General features: G+C 43.8%; 1 protein-coding gene across 16 annotated transcripts in view; it reads left to right on the top strand.

Annotated features, from left to right (window-relative positions):
• ABLIM1 (actin binding LIM protein 1) overlaps window positions 1-16,029 on the top strand; it is a 299,642-nt gene that overhangs the window by 247,807 nt on the left and 35,806 nt on the right. For 10 of the 16 annotated variants that reach the window (XM_047826492.1, XM_047826487.1, XM_047826500.1 and 7 more), the window contains exons 8-11: window positions 3,108-3,166; window positions 5,633-5,716; window positions 15,078-15,155; window positions 15,867-16,022. In XM_047826492.1, coding sequence (XP_047682448.1) covers window positions 3,108-3,166; window positions 5,633-5,716; window positions 15,078-15,155; window positions 15,867-16,022 — 377 coding nt within the window. The remainder of the gene's footprint in view (window positions 1-3,107; window positions 3,167-5,632; window positions 5,717-15,077; window positions 15,156-15,866; window positions 16,023-16,029) is intronic. The other 6 variants (XM_047826498.1, XM_047826501.1, XM_047826497.1 and 3 more) reach the window with 1 other exon arrangement.

Genomic DNA, 16,029 nt, shown 5'->3' with positions numbered 1-16,029 from the left:
CAAAAAGAAAGCATTTCTAGATGCTACTTGGTCTTTGCTTCTTTCACTGTCCTGTGAGAAGGATTTTATTTTTTTTTGCAAGCTCCAGGCGGCTCTTTCTTAACCGACTGAGCCACCCAGGCGCCCCTTGCAGGCGGCTCTTTCTTATGCACGCTTTCAGGAAGAAGAAATTTGGTGCAATATTTGGTGAATTGCATCACAGAAGTATTTCATCCCATTAAGATAGCATAGCTCTCATCCTGAAAGAAAGAGAGACGGCAAAAGAAGGAGAGAGAACATACCCAGAGTCCCTGAAAGAGAAATGGAGAGATTTCTGGTGGCGAAGAAATTTTTTTATTACCAGAGGGCCATTAGATGTTTTTTTTCATCGAAAATCATTCTGAGAAACATTGCCAGTGTTCAACCATGACTAGTTTTTATCTCCCCTAAAATGCTGAAACTTCTCAGAGAGAAGCTTAGGGAAGGATTCTCTTCCAGTCAAACGGCACCATCTGCACAAACATTTTTCTATTTTTAGCTGGAAAAAGAGCCGTTAAATAGACAAGGGCTTATCAGTAAAATTAGCAAGAACCATGAGAGCTGGTACTCATTCGGTTTGGTAATTACTGGGTCTCATCTGCCTTCACATTCATTTCTTTGTTTCTCTGCACGTACCATTATGTGTATTTTTAATGAATGGTTTGCTTTGCTCTCTGTCTTGTTCTTATACAACTAAGAAAAGTCTACAGAAAAGATTCTTGAGTATTAAAGCAAAGCCTTAGCTACCGTCCTCTAAAAAGTGCTCACGGTAGGAGAACTGGACAACCCAAACATCCCTTCGTTTTAATGATCACTCTGGAAAATCTTGACTTAAGACGCCACTCAATTTTAAAGGGCCCGATGAAGGCAAGTGACAAGCTCTCAAATCCGTGGTCTCATGTGGACTTTATATGACACATTTCCCCGGGGGCAGGCTGTGAATCTGTGTAGCAATAGGCAGGTGTCGCTTTGCATTTTCAGCATGGAGCAGATTTATTCTCCATTTGGTGTCCAGGCTTTGTTTTAGATTTTAGTGTGTCGATTGCAGCCCGCAAACACAAAGACACCGAGTGCGTGTCAACCCCGTGTCCGTGAGACCCTGAGACTGAAAGGCTCTGGGCACAGCTCTGCACGTGCACATGGTTCTGGGACCTGAATAGGGAGTGGGTTCAAGCTGTGCACAAATACAGCACGTTCGTGCTACAAATAAACAACTACCCGTCCAGATGGGCTGTGTTCAGAACTCCAGCGGTTGTCCTGAACATCTTCTGGAGCTGGGCTTCGGCACTCTTTGCCTGCCCTCTCGACACATCCTTGGCGAATGAGTAGTTCGTCTTCCTCAGTATCTCATATTCTCCCTGAGTCACATTCCTTGTGTGTCTGACCCCTGGAGAACAATGTGACGCTGTGTGCAAACCCAGTGTTCTGGCCAACAACTCCCGCTTGGTAGAACCTTCACAGCGAATGCTGTCCGTGAGCCCACCCCTGCCCCTTAGCTCTCCACACTGGGCGGGTTTCCTGCGCTTTGTGGCCAGCCTCCGAGTAAATGTTAATGCTGACGGGACTATGAATCTGACTTGTTTCATTTTCTTCTTTTTATTTTATTTTATTTTATTTTATTTTATTTTATTTTATTTTATTTTATTTTATTTTAGTGTTTATTTTTTGGCTCTGGGTAAAGCAAGATAGAAATGATTGTTAAAGAGGGATTAAAGTAGTCCTCTGATAATAAAGGGTATTATCCTTGTCATTAATATTATCTTAGCTATTTTAGCTCAGTGGTATAAAATGACTCAAGAGGTACTTTAGTGATTTTTCGAGGACACACAGTTTGTTGCTTGAAGAAAGATTTAACAGTGAAATGTGGGAAGTCTAATATTCATACCAAGACTGAACAGATTCGTATCATTTACTCTCTGCTGTCACCTTAGTAACTTCATTTGCTCGTCTTTTTATTTTTTTTTATTTATTTTTTTTACATTTTATTTATTTTTGAGAAACAGAGTGAGACAAAGTGTGAGTGGGGGAGGGGCAGAGAGAGAAGGAGACAGAATCTGAAGCAGGCTCCAGGCTCTGAGCAAGCAGTCAGCACAGAGCCTGATGTGGGGCTTGAACCCACAAACTGTGAGATCATGACCTGAGCCGAAGTCGGACGCTCAACCGACTGAGCCACCCAGGCACCCCTGCTCAAGTCTTTTTAAGTCCTTCAGTTCTGCCCGTAGCCTTGTGTAAACATAGGATTTACATACAGGTCTTTGCCACAACCGGATAAATGACATATATATCTAGGTATACAAAATCATGTAGGCGGGCGTGGATTCTTACTAGAGTTTTCTAGTGGATATAAGTGTTTTGCTTAGTTCTGTGATACTTGTACCATCCACGGAAGAGCTTCGTCCTCTGGGAACATGAGGCATTGACACCGAAACAGAAAATGACAGGTAGTATTTCCACTCGTTTCAGAGCGAAGGCTTTTTTTGGTTAATTAAAGGGTTAAAAGTTAAAGGAAACTTCTGCATTTGTACCATAACTTTCAACCTTTCTACTAGTCGGCTTGATTTTCCCTATCTTTGTAGATGACCAAGTATCATTGGATCAACAAAAAATTCAGTGAGTTTTGCTTCTGGATATGGTTTGGCTTTATTCCCCTCTAAATTGCTTAGTTGTTTGGATGTTCTAGAAACATGGCTTATAACTTAGACTCAAATTCAACGCAGCTTATGGGAAGCACACAGACATGACTTTGAAAGGATAATAGTATGGCCCAAAACAAGAACAGCACTCAGTCAAGAACTAAACATCTCTCCCATCAAAACACGTGTGCCCAGGTAGTGGTCTAGAATTATGGTCTAGAATTATGGTCTAGACCATAGTGGTCTAGAATTATGACCTTTATAGAGCAAGCTCAGACTGGATGAGGAAGACTCACCTGGAGGTTGGAGTTGTCATAATTCACTTGGGCACAGGGCTTTAACACTCCCCTGTGTTAGGGAGAGAAGGATCTGAGCCATTCTCTGAAGTTCTATCTAATATGACTATGGCTTCTTTCCATTTCTCTTAACTCTTTGCGGGGCACTGTGTCTTTCCAGGTTCCACCGTTTGGCATCCCGACTGTAAGCAATCTACCAAGACGGAGGAAAAGTTGCGGGTAAGGAGACAATTAGAGCTGTAATGCCAGCTGCGTTTATTGGCCGTCAGTGTCACAGTCACTAGTTTTCAGGGCTGGAATTTGGGGGAAATTACTTTCTCATGATCTTTTTTTTTCTCTCATTAACAAACCAAGCTGAAAGACCATTTAGCCAGAGAAGGAAGTTCCCTTCCCTCCTTCGTTAAATCGATTGTGGTTTTTATTCCAAACGCTCGTGTTGGGGAGAAAGTAAGCCTTGCCTCACTAGTCCGGTTCGTAGGAAAGCATTCAAGGGAAAAATCAAACCATACGCACGTGAAAAAATGATTCATCCAGTTCTAGGCCCAACATCTGGTGACCTCACCTGACTTTTTTGTACTTCGGTCCATAATGTACCACCTCAACCCAAATTCTGCATCCGTGCTTAGCTCCTGGTGCGTTTTACTGACCTCTGAAATCCAAATTCACCGAGGGGCCTCTGTCTCCAGAAGCTGACGGCTTGTCGGATAAAATCTTTGGGGAAATAATGATGAGCCCAGAAGGGTCAATGTGAATAAGCATCCTGGATGGTCTTGTAACTTAACTCTTAGGGGACATCAGAATGGTTTAGTAACTATCCCTGAACACTGAGCACACGGGCAAAAGGGTAGACGCTCTTCATCTCTCCCTTCTGAAACCTTTTCCCGGCCTTGCTCAAGCCTGACAACACCTCTAGGTGACACTATTTTATCTGTTTCAGAAGCAAAGAGCTGTGCACACGTGTAAGGCATCATCATTATCTGTATCCTGTTCGGAGGCCCCTAGTTTTTTCCCCTGGACTGTGAAATATTTCCTGAGTAATAATCACACTGGATCCCAGTCCACAGCCTCCTGGTTTAGCCAACCCTTGGAAAAACTAGTTTCTGCTCCACTTGGCGTCTCAGGGAAAATAATGGTCTGAATTGCTTTTGGAAGCCAAACTCTAGCGTGTGGTGTCACGTCTTCTTGAATTGCCATTGGTAGGCATCAGCAGCTATGTATTGTAATCCCATCAGCATCATACTTTTATGGAGGAGAACAAAAAAAAAAAAACCCACCTTTTCTCAGAATAACTGAGTAAAACCCAGACAAACTGAAAAGGAATTTGTCCACCAATACCAGGATGGCTTTGGTCTCTGTTTCTACAAAACAACTCCAGCTTGAACACGTGGGTGTAACCCTCAAGTCCATCGACCAGGCTGATGCCCGCTGGAATGGTCACCCATGTTGGGCACCAGAGTCTGCGAGTTTGGAGGAACCATGGATGCTTTGGAAATGGGTTATCTTTATAAAATCCTAGACCGTGAAAGATAGTTATTGTCACTTTTATCGTAAGAATGTAAAATTCATAGTGTAGCTTGGGGCTGCTGCCCAGAAACCACCCAAGTAGCTAGTGACTTTATGCCATCTCTACAGTGTTATTTTCAGTTTTTTGAATAATCATTTTCACTTCATCCCTGATGAACTCTTTTGGGACATGAGGAGAAGAATGTTAATGAGACCAGAGTACATGGAATGTGCGTCTTTTCCCTGTAAGGATTGCTTGAGTTTGCAGATAGTGTTGCTAAAATAATATTAAAAAAAAAAAAAGAAAGAAAAAGAAAAAAACACTCTTGATTGCATCTTGATAGAACTCTCTGTATAAGCTTATGAAAACAACTGGTGAAATATTTCTACTCGTTCTGGCCAAGAAGAGCTATTAGTTTTTCTTCCTTTAGTAAAGTTTTCCAGAAAATTCCAAAACGTTTCTCCTAAAGCCAACATTCAACCACTTGGGCGGTCAGGCCAGCCCTCAGCTCGCTCACCTTTGGGAAGCTCAGTAGTGCGAAGGATGGAGCATTCCAGAGGGGAGGAGGTCCCTGTGTGCCCGGAGTGGGGCACTTGCTGACTGACGCTCTTGGGGCTGAAAGGGGAATCAGTTTTTGAATAAGGGAGTAAACGTTGTGCTCTCTTAAGGGTGTGTCTACAAATCACAGACCTTGAGCCAAGATCTCCAAGCCTTTCACAGGGTGTCACATCAGTGCAGTTACCATAGCAAAATGAAAATGTTTTAAGACTCTTTCTGCCACCCCACTGAGTAATCCACATTCTTGGTATTTAAGAACTCACAGGGCGTTTGTAATGACAGAGTCTAAAAGATATCTGTCAATGGCTCCACTGGTTTCTTACTCTTCATATATAAAAATGTCTCAGCCAAAATAAATGGAAAGAAATCATGGGAAGTTAGAATGTGGGTAAATAAACTGTAACTTGAAGGCCAGTTAATATGCTTTTAAACATGCCCCCCCCAACACACACACACACACACACACACACACACACACACCCCAACTCTAAAGTGATGCCACTTGATGTTTAGTATCAAATTTGTTTTCCCAAAGGTTTTGTGTTGTGTTGTTTTTTGTGCAGTGTTTCTAAATGGAGGGTATTTCTTTGTTCATTCTTTCCTTGTCTCATGTTTTGTGGCAGCCGCCAAACATTCATCGTTCTTCATCCGATTTCTCTTATCCCAAAAGTCTGGTTCGACGCACAGGACGGTCTCCGTCTCTGCAGGTTGGCACTGTGTCTAAGGCTGAGGCTTAGAGCCGCTGTCCTGGCCCCAGGCTTCTGTGGCTTGCCGTCCCCGTGCTGCTAGTCCCACATAACTTCTCCGGCTCCTGCAGAGGCAGATGCTTTTTCTCACCCCACAGAGTGCATCTCACATTCCGATTCTGGCTGTTTTCTTCTCTCATTATTGTTTTCATTTAGAGTACTGGCTAAAGCGTCACCTTCCTTAAAGCGAGCACATTAGAAGCTCCCCTTTGGGTCCCGGGTTCACACATTTGTTCGTTGAACAAATGTTTGCCAGGCACCCAGGTATAGTTAGTGCTGGGCTGGATGCTGGTGAATAGCAGGGAAGACAGACACGTCGTTATAAAATGGTACAGAAGCACATCACCCAGACCAAGGCGTGTCAGGTGAGAGAAAGGGTCCCAAGGGGCACTCCCTGGGAACAGTGGTCCTTGAGTTGAATTGTGGAGCCTGGACGGACATGATGAGAAAGGGGTGGGGCTGCTGAGGGGGATCGCAGCAGCATGGAACTAGGGGAACGCAATGCTTGGGTAGGGAGTGGTTCATCTCAAGAAAGCAGCAGGGAAGTGGAGAAAGGAAACGAGAGACCAGGCACCTACTCTGCAGAGGCCAAAGGATTTAAATGTACTCTATTTGCTCTCCCTAAGAATCCCTGGGAGGTAGCTATCCTCACTTCCATTTTACAGATGGAGAGGCTGAGACCGATCACAGTTAGGTACTTGCCCCAGAGGTACACCACCGGTCAGGAGTAGAGCTGAGACTGGAAGCCGGGTCTCTGAGCCCATAACTCATGCTCTTTCCAGCACACCACCGGGCATCAGAGAGGAAGTCAGGAAAGCAGAAGGAGAGGAGCATGACACACGGACTAAGTCCGCTGGGGTAAGCAGGAGAGCAGCATGCCCCGCAGGACGACGCAGAAGCAAGGCGAGAGCTCAGCCAGCCCTCCAGATGAGCAGTCACACACACACACAATATCTTCCGTGGGGGTCTTGAGAACCCACTGCAAGCTGTGAAATGATAATAACTTTCCACAATCCTCTCTCTGCCCAGATGAAACCCAGTTTTTAGCTCTGCTAGCAGTTCAAGGTTACACTAGAGCATTTTAGCCTGGGCTCCGTGTGTGCCTGCCAGAACGGCACTAAGGCTGAGAGGTGTTGCTCAGTCTACTTTTATTAAAAGTTTACCTTCTTTTATTAAACGGTTTGGAAGATAGTTAGAAGCATATATTTTTAGAGTGGAAAGAAACCTTTTAGACATCAACCCGCTCAGTTTCCTCATCTATAGCAGGAGGTCAGCCCAAGGCTCCCCGGGCATCAGCGGGCAAGATTTAACTGCAGATTCCAGGCCTCGGCTACGTGGTGTTGGCCCATGATAGCAGCTTGCTCTCCAACTTGCATTTGTCACGTGATCTTCATTCTGTCTTAAAGCTTCAGCTCCAGTAGCAGGGTTTTCACACGCAATGAAGTTCTAGTCTCATGAATCTAGCACAACAGCCAAAGATTGCCCCCCACTGCAAATAGTACCTCCGTTTGGCAAGAAGTTGCTTTTTCAACGGTTTGGGGGTCTTTTCCCCAAAAGTATACGTTATAACTCAAATAGGATTCTATTTTGTTAGCCTAAGGCTATAGCCAAATGATGCATTTTCACGACTTGAGCAAAAATACCATCATCAAGTGTGAAATTCTTGGTTTGCTCCAGACCCTTAAATTTTAAAGATGGGGCGCATCGTAAGCAGTGGTGAGTTAGAGGAGAGAGAGAGAGCTCTGTTTTTAATAACCACTCTCTTCCTATCCTGTTCAAAAGGGACATCTGATTCCCATTATCCAGCCATAAATCTCAATGAAGTCAGCTTGAGCTCCATCACAGAAAGTTGTAAACAGCTTGGGACCTGGCAAAGAAATAGGCCATTTGACAAGGTCTCCCTTCACCCATTGGCCACTGAGGAACAGCTCACCAGCACTTTGAAGAAGCCTGGAAACTCAGGTCACACAGATATGTTGATCTTTCAGATGCCTCATACAAGCGGCTCATTTCACCAAGTAATACCAAACCTTTTTAGTTATTAGGTAAACCAACTGTACTCCTACAGGATAGTCAGCACCCTGTGCCCCGGGAGGAAATGTGTAGGAGGAAAGACATTTCATTATTTATATAATAATGAATTGTTATATTCATTATCGTTCCTTCTTTCCTCATGCTGAGGTATAGGCAAAAGAAAATGATGAAAAGAAAATTACCTAAGGAAGACATGTTCCAGTCTTATTTACTTGGAAAAGTTTTATATGAATAGCAAATTTTGTCTATAGGTAAAACTCAGTACTAACCTTTGTAATGTCTGCTGTAATTCATTATAGACAAAGCACATGATATTCCCAGGACTCAGTTTGTAATAATCTGGAGTGGATCATTTGCTATATTCTTAAAAGGAGCTTCTCTGATGTGCCTTTGGAGACTAAAGCATGAACGGACTGCCGTACAAAATGGGCATGAGATTTTTGTCTTTTGAAACTAACATTCCCTAGCATAACGTATGCACCTGCAAACCTATAATATACCAAACATGTACCGTGTGTGTATATTTTTTTAAAAAGAGCTAATTAGAATCTGTACATACATCTCAAAGGGACAAGGTTGGTTTTTGTCTTATTAGCATCACTACAATAACATACCGCCTCGTTCCAGGCTTTCACTTTATTCGAATATTTCATTCTTCTTTGGTGTGTTTTTATAATTCAGGAGTATGTTTAGGGGCTATGACTTATAGCAAAAAGACATTGAGGCTCTTGGCCATAGTAAAGGCTGATGGCATTTGTCACACCGCAGAGAAGGGAATGTGTGCCCCCGGTCCTTCCTGCTTCCTCTGAAACATAAAGTTCCTTTCTCCAAAGGAGTTAATTTCACCCTTTCTGGACTTAGCACTGAACGCTCAATGTGTGTAGATTTTAAAAGTATTCCTTCTTCTGCAGCTGTTATCACCACCTTGTCTAGTGAACTGGGACAAAAACCCAAGGCAGGTACTGTCAATCACAGCAGCACTTCGTATAAGGTGGCAGTCACCTTATATCATTAGTTGTCCCCTAGACGTTCCATAAACTCTTTCCCTTGTGGCTGCCAGTTGCCTGTAGTTTCTCTCCCTTCTTAGAGCATGGCTTCGGGGGAATGCAAAGTAGATGGGTAGTCGTTGCACCCCTGCTCCTGCTGAAAGGGGGGGGGGGAGGGCAGGGAAGCAGAGAGCTTTTCCAGCACCCCCCGACTGAGAGGGGACCAGACATTGTGGTGGCCCGTAATGAAAGCAAATGGAAAATATAATTTCTCTGCTTCTTCACCAGGCAGAGCTCTGGTAAGTGTTTCATGGTCAGTAGAATGATGAGAGCTGGATGGGAACATAAAACGATGTCTTCAGGGTGATTTTCACTTTGTGACTGTGCCTTTTAATGGTAGGACAGATGGACCAAGTCAAGGCTTAGAGGAAAAGTCAGCTGCAAGGTAGTTAGAGGGCTTTTAAAAAAGATTTCATGCAGAAAACAAAAAGACGGGTGTTTTCAAAAGACGTGTGTTTACTATAAGTGATCAAAGGCCGTGGGGTTTTTCTCTTCCCCATTGGAATGAGCCACTACTAGTCTTCTGGTGAGACTTCTCTTGGTTGATTTTTTTTTTTTTGAGAAAAATGAAAAACTATTTTGAAATCAAAACTGAGTCCCTGAACATGTGCTGGGGAAATAAATGTAGGTCATATGGACCCTTTGCTTGCTGAGTATGAGTGTGGACAACCACGTACAATAGAAGGTTCTCAGTGAAGTTCCTTTCCTTCTGTAGCCAAAATAAAGATTCAATTATTTGCCTAATTTCATTAGAAAAATCCTTTGAGACATCACAGCCAGTCTATAATCCTTTCTCTATCTACTGTCCCTTCTCCACTCTCGCCTTTTTTTTTTCCAAAGATGGCATTAAAAAAAAAAGAACCGAACTTTCCCACTGTGCTTTCAAATTGGGTTTTTCCATAAGGCATGAAGGAAAAGGTGCTTAAAGGAAAATAAGTAAATTGCATCAGCTTCTAATAGCTTAATCACAGATCCTGCTTCCTTCCTCTGTAGGACAGAAATGGGCATACCTTTGAGGATACACATTTGAAATTACCTTCATATATAATACAGCTGACTCTGGAAGAGCATAGGTTTGAACTGCATGGGCACACTCATACACTTTTTTAAGGCACAAATATGCTGCAGCACTGTAAATGCATTTTCTCTTCTTTGGGATTTTCTTAATTACGTTTCTTTAGCTTACTTTCTTGTATGAATATAGTATGTGACACATATGACATACAAAACATGTCGCATTCAACTGTTGACGTTCTCAGTAAGGCTTCCTGCTCAACAGTGGGCTAGTGGTAATTAAGTTTTGGAGGAGTCAAAAGCTACACGTGGATTTTCCCCCGCACAGTGGGTCGATGCTGTGAACCTGGGCACTGTTCAAGGGAGAGCAGTGTAGGCAAGAGAGTCCTTCAGTTCCTCATAACTCTCCTAGAGGCTTCCAAAGCCTGCTGACCCATCGGGCTATTGTTTAGTAATTGCTGGGTCACTGTTGTTAACCTGGATACCAGAACAGGTTGAAATAGTAACGTAGGTTAAATAATTGCATATACGGGTCATCTGTGGAAATGGGGATCCTCTTGTAAAACTTTGCTGTAGCCCAGCACGGTGAGACTAGGGTTCTGTTCCAGGTAAAGAAGAAACCGTCAGCGGGATTTGAGAGAGGGAAAGCGTGGTGGTTAAGGTGTCGCTGTTCAAGTGAAATGAGTTTCAATTGGAGTAGATTTGGGCTGCTCTATTAGAAGATAGCTGTGTGCCTTTTGAACCTGTCTCGGCCGTCAGAGACGCCCAGCAAGTTATTTATCGGTTAATCAGGGGGCAAAATACAGCTGAAAGAATTGAAGGGTTTCTTTTTTTAACATTTATTTATTTTTGAGAGTGCAAGTGGGGGAGAGGCAGAGAGAGAGAGAGAGAGGAAGACACAGAATCGGAAGCAGGCTCCAGGCTCCGAGCTGTCAGCACAGAGCCCGACGTGGGATTAGAACTCACTCACTGTGAGATCATGACGTGAGCCAAAATCGGACACTTAACTGAGCCACACAAGCACCCCAAAAGGGTTTCTTTTAAAAATAAAGATGTTCATTTAAAAAGTTCAACCTGTTTCAAACTCGAGACATTTAGCATTGAAATGTAGAACTCCAAATATTTTAAGATTAAAAGACCCCCTGTAAAAACACCCAAAACAATAGTTCAGTTTTAAAAGCTATCGTAAAGGAGGGACCTCTAACCTCCGCTGGTGGAGCACGTACGCTTCAGGAGCCGTGAGGAACTGTGGCGAACAGGCAAGAATTCACGTGTGCTGTTTAAGCCTTGAGCATAGTTGAAGAAGCCGCAAACCAAGAACCGTTCTGGCAGATAAGACAGGCCTGTGCAAGGTCTTTGCCATCAGGCATGGAAAGGGCATTGATCGGTAAAGCTGAGACCTAAGCAGGAAGTCACCATCGCCGAAGGATGTACAGTCACTTCACAGAGCTCTCAGAAAAGGGGAAGGGCATTTGTCAGTTTGTTCGTCCGACATACTTGACACATCGGAGTTCTGATGGGAAAGTATGCAAGTGCAGTAGCCGTAGACAGCTCTAGAGACATCTAGTCCATGTAGCTCACATTTGAAAGGACTATTCTATCGTGAAGAGCAAAACAGGCAGTGCTCTCCTAAACTATGTGAGATGAACAGACTTAGGAAATCCAGTCTAATGTCCAATGTCTGGAAAATGCTGAAAGTGGGTACTTGCCATATGCTGGGCAGGGTGTTTGAAGCTTTGTAGCTATTGGTTCCTTTGTCCCTCTATTAGGCGTTAGTACCCTCTCCTCCATTCTATAAATGAGAAGCTGAAGCTCAAGAAAGTCCAAAGAAAAACGGAGAGAACGCGAGAAAGGAAAGAAAGAGGAAAACTCCTCTGATGTCACACAAGTAGGGAAGCCAGGATTTGAACCAAATTTCTTGACCCAAAACCAGCCTTTTCACCCCCCTGTCCTATACTACACAGTTGTGTTTTCTCCCATTATTTCATTTTAGACAGGAAAACGGAAGAAGGGCCATTGTAAGAAAAGAAGGATGTAACTCAACCCATACGCAGGATTCCTATGGAAATAGAGTTTACAGGAAGGTTAGGAGACCAGAACGAAACAAAAGCAGCAACAGTAAATGCAATGAAACAAGGAGAAGTTTCTGAACCTCCAGGAGACGTCTTGAGCATTTCCCAGTGCTACATGGTCTGAAGGTACTCACGGAAGATTGGTATCTCCACAAGAGCCAGAACATCATTGGATTTGGCGAAGAGCCGAACTGATTTTGAACCCTGTCTGCCTATAAAAATCTAAAATATGTATTTTAGAATCAGAGAACCCAGGGCAGGTGTATGCCAGATGGAGGTGGTTCAGATCTGAAAACCCCGAAGAATGAAATGGGACTTGACGGGAATTCAGATCGACCGACAACCCTTCAAACCTTGAGCTCCGCCATATTAATGGTGCAAATGAACCAGCCGAATGCTTCAGAGGGAACCTGCACAACTCAGGTTCCCTAATCTGGTGAAGAAGGACGGAAAGAGAGCCTGAACGGAAACAGGCTGGTTCGGCCAAGGGACCTTTCTCTTCCATGGAGTTCCTCATCCTGGAAGAGAGCATTACAGACCCCGTCCGGGGCATGTGTTCATGTGGCTCTCCAGCGACATTCCTCTCCGTATGCGCAGTACACGAGGGAGCAAGATACCTCAGAGCCATCCCCAGGTGCATCACTACGGGAAAGGCAGAAAGTGTCCCCTGACCCATGTTTGGCAGAGATAGGGTGACTGACATGGGCGAGACCCCAAAGCTCAGCATGTTCCTTGGCTGTTCACACAATGTCCTAATTGTTAATGAAAACAATACTTTGTCATAGCAACACCAGTAGACTGAAGACGTCTGGCTGTCCCATACTGTACCCTCTCCTGTCGCACCCCGACACGGTGAGCCACAGCAGGGTTCCTCTGGCGTTAATGGCAATGAAAACATTTTCAGTTGGCAGACTCTTCTGGTAGTTAATCTCCAGTTTTTTTCTGTTTTTTTTTTCTCATCTGTCCCATAGCTGTGTTAATGAGAAATAAATGGCGGCATTTACCTTCCAATAGGGGGGAGATTGTAGTGCAGGGGCTAAGAGCTTGGGCTCTGTCTCTAGGGTGTCTGGCTTCATATCCGGACACTTGAGGACTTGTGGAGCCTGGGGCCCGCGTCCTTCTTCCTCATCTGTAAAACAGATGTCTTCCTCAAGGGGTTATGGAGGAGACTGAAGTGAGATCAAGCCTGGGAGATGGTCTGCACGGACCCTGCCACATAGTAAGCAGACGACCCACGTTAGCTCCTGTTAATATTCTTGGGTGGTTACTTACCAGGTTTCATTCTGATATTGAGTTGGCACGTCTTCGCTCCTGGCCACTTGAAGCTGAAGGGCTACCTGTAGTGAACAGTTCCCCCACAGAGAGGCGTCCTAGCTCAGCTTTATTAAGGGGTGGCCTCTCTTTTTAAAGAAGGGCGACGCTTTGGTTGAGTCACCCTTACATTTCATTGGGAAGCAGATCGAGGAACTGGGCTTCTTGAGTAGCGTTGTTATGTGAATCCTTCCTTTCTCTGTATACTTAGAATTGAGAATTTCCTCAAATCGAGATAGGCACGTGATTTGAAAATTGAAGTCTAGGAGGAAGGTAGTTGTACGTGGCAGGTTTGGGGGAAGGGGACCAGAAGCAGTGGGCCAGCGTGCACAATGTGATTTCTCCAACCCCTCTCCACCCTGAGTATCTCAAAGACATGAGAACGATACTTCACACCCCTCGAGTGAATTTTATTAGAGTCTAATCACTGCCTGACTTGACTTGGCCGGCTGGGTTTGCTCTCATTACTTCAGACGTGAATTACGTAGTGATGCAACATCCTTATTTTTCGAGGAGGTTTTTGGCTCAGTTACACTCATGTTCAAGGTGACAAATATCAGTAGAAACAGTACCGAAGAGGAAAAATCCCATTTCTAATGTAGAACTGCAAATTTTCATCTCCAAGAAGTATCTGTACAGAGGGCAGCAAGTCTTTCAAGACTAGTCCTTGGGTTTTCTTTGCAGAGCTTTCCAGAATGTGCTGGGCAGGGTGGGAGGCAGTTAACTCTACTTTATACGTTTCCAGCCCACTACCGTCACCACCCCTCACTCTCAGGGTCCTCGAGGCATATATTATAAAGTCTGGTTTCTTTTCTCTTTCTGAGTGGCCAGCCACTAACCTTACCTCAGTGACTCAGTGACTGTGGGGATAGGCTGGAGTCACGGAATTAACGTGAGTCAAGTATCCACAAACCGAGTGTTTACAGACAACAAATTCTGGCTCATTCCCTCAACTAATATTTACGCCTTCTACTTACCTGCATGAAACATTAGGCATGTCCTGTGAGGTCAGAGGTGGTAACTAAAGTTCGTAAGGAAAATACACATGATCCAGAAAACCAACCAACCCACCAGCAAAAAACATGGGAATTATAAATTGTATTCATGAGGGAAAACTAAGAGTAACACTGAGAGAAGATAAGGGTAACCATTCTGGATTGAGAGATCAGGGAGGGCTTCTTTGAGGAGGTGATATTTAAAGCCAAGACTGAAGGAGGAAAAAAAAATCCAGTAAAACTGGGGCTCAGAGCATTTCAGGCAGAGGGAAGAGCTGAGATAAGAACCCTGAAGCAGGGACGTGCACCGTGTTCCATGAGTGATGGTGGGTAGTGAGTGAGAAAGGGGAGAGGAAGGCAGAAGCAAAACCCTGAGGCTTCATTCTAAATGGTTGCTGAAGCCAAAAACAGGGTAGTAACCATCTAAACCCTGTTTTTAAAAGAGTTCTCTGGCCCTTGGGCTCCAGGGGATTTGAAGAGGGCAAGAACAAAGGCAGGAAACCTGCAGAGAAGGTCATTGGAATCGTCCAGATGAGCGGAGGTGGTGACTGGGGCTGGGGTTGTGGCAACAGAGGTGGAGGGAAACGTGTGTGCCTGACGGTAGAGCCAGAAGGCATTGGAGGGGACCAGGAAGAGACGGTAAAAGGAAAAGTCCCCAAATGCATTTTCAAGGCTGATTGCACAGCCATTTCTCCTTTTTCTGTCTTTCTAGGTTATATTTTCCCTTCTTCGGAATAGTCACAAATCTTTTTTTTAGCCAGCTTAGTGTTCAGTAAATGCTAGGGATGCAGGCCAGTCTTGATTCTGAAGCCATGGTGTGAAATCTTACAAGGTGCCGTTTACTTTACAGCCTACCAGGACTTCCTCTGAAAGCATTTATTCTAGACCAGGTTCCAGTATCCCTGGCTCCCCAGGTCATACTATCTATGTAAGTATTTGCTTCTGGAAAAGATGCTTCCGGGGCAGGTAAAGTAGCAGATTGTGATAGTGGAGGGGGTAATCCAAAATAGAATAATTGGAAATGACTTCTGTTTCTGTTATGAGATCCAGTTTTCATTTTTGAAGATCAGCCTTCTCAATCGTGTTTTCCTTCGGGTAATTAAATTGATATGCGAATGTGGCCATCAATGTCAGTGACCCATAAAATGCAATAATGCTATGCAGGAGTTTAAAAATTGCTGTGCCTAAGTGGGTATAGATACTTGGGGATTAATTATACCTTCCAGAATGCTGATACTGAGTATTCTTAAATTCTGCCGCAAAGGTATTTAAATATTTAGTTGATCAAATATGCAGTTCTTGTTTTTAGCCATCTGGGAGGATTTGTTTTGACCATCTGTTTGAGCTTTTCCATCTCTGTAATAAATTTAGGAAAATTATCCTGAAGGTTTTTAGGCTTTTCTACTTGGTTTATTCTGCATAGACTTTTTCCTAAGCTTCTGATGACTTAAAAAAAAAAGTGATTAATATGTGGTATAAATTGGCAACTTTCTAAAGCAGAATGCTTTTGTTTTTAAAACTAAGCAAAATGTTGCGGGTTTTGTTTATTTTTAAGGTCTTCACCTTTTGAGCAGGATGTGAAATGTACTAACAATAGTTCCCCAAAGAAATGAGACTTCTTTCTGTTTAACTTTGCCAGGCAAAGGTGGACAATGAAATCCTGGATTATAAGGATTTAGCAGCCATTCCCAAGGTCAAGGCAATATATGATATCGAACGTCCAGATCTTATTACCTATGAGCCTTTCTACACTTCGGGCTATGAGGACAAACAGGAGAGGCAGAGCCTGGGAGAGGTAATAA

This window comes from Prionailurus viverrinus, chromosome D2, assembly GCF_022837055.1.
Source record: "Prionailurus viverrinus isolate Anna chromosome D2, UM_Priviv_1.0, whole genome shotgun sequence".
Taxonomy (NCBI): Eukaryota; Metazoa; Chordata; class Mammalia; order Carnivora; family Felidae; genus Prionailurus; species Prionailurus viverrinus.
Note: the sequence above shows the minus strand (reverse complement) of the source record. Positions and strands in the feature narration are given on the sequence as shown.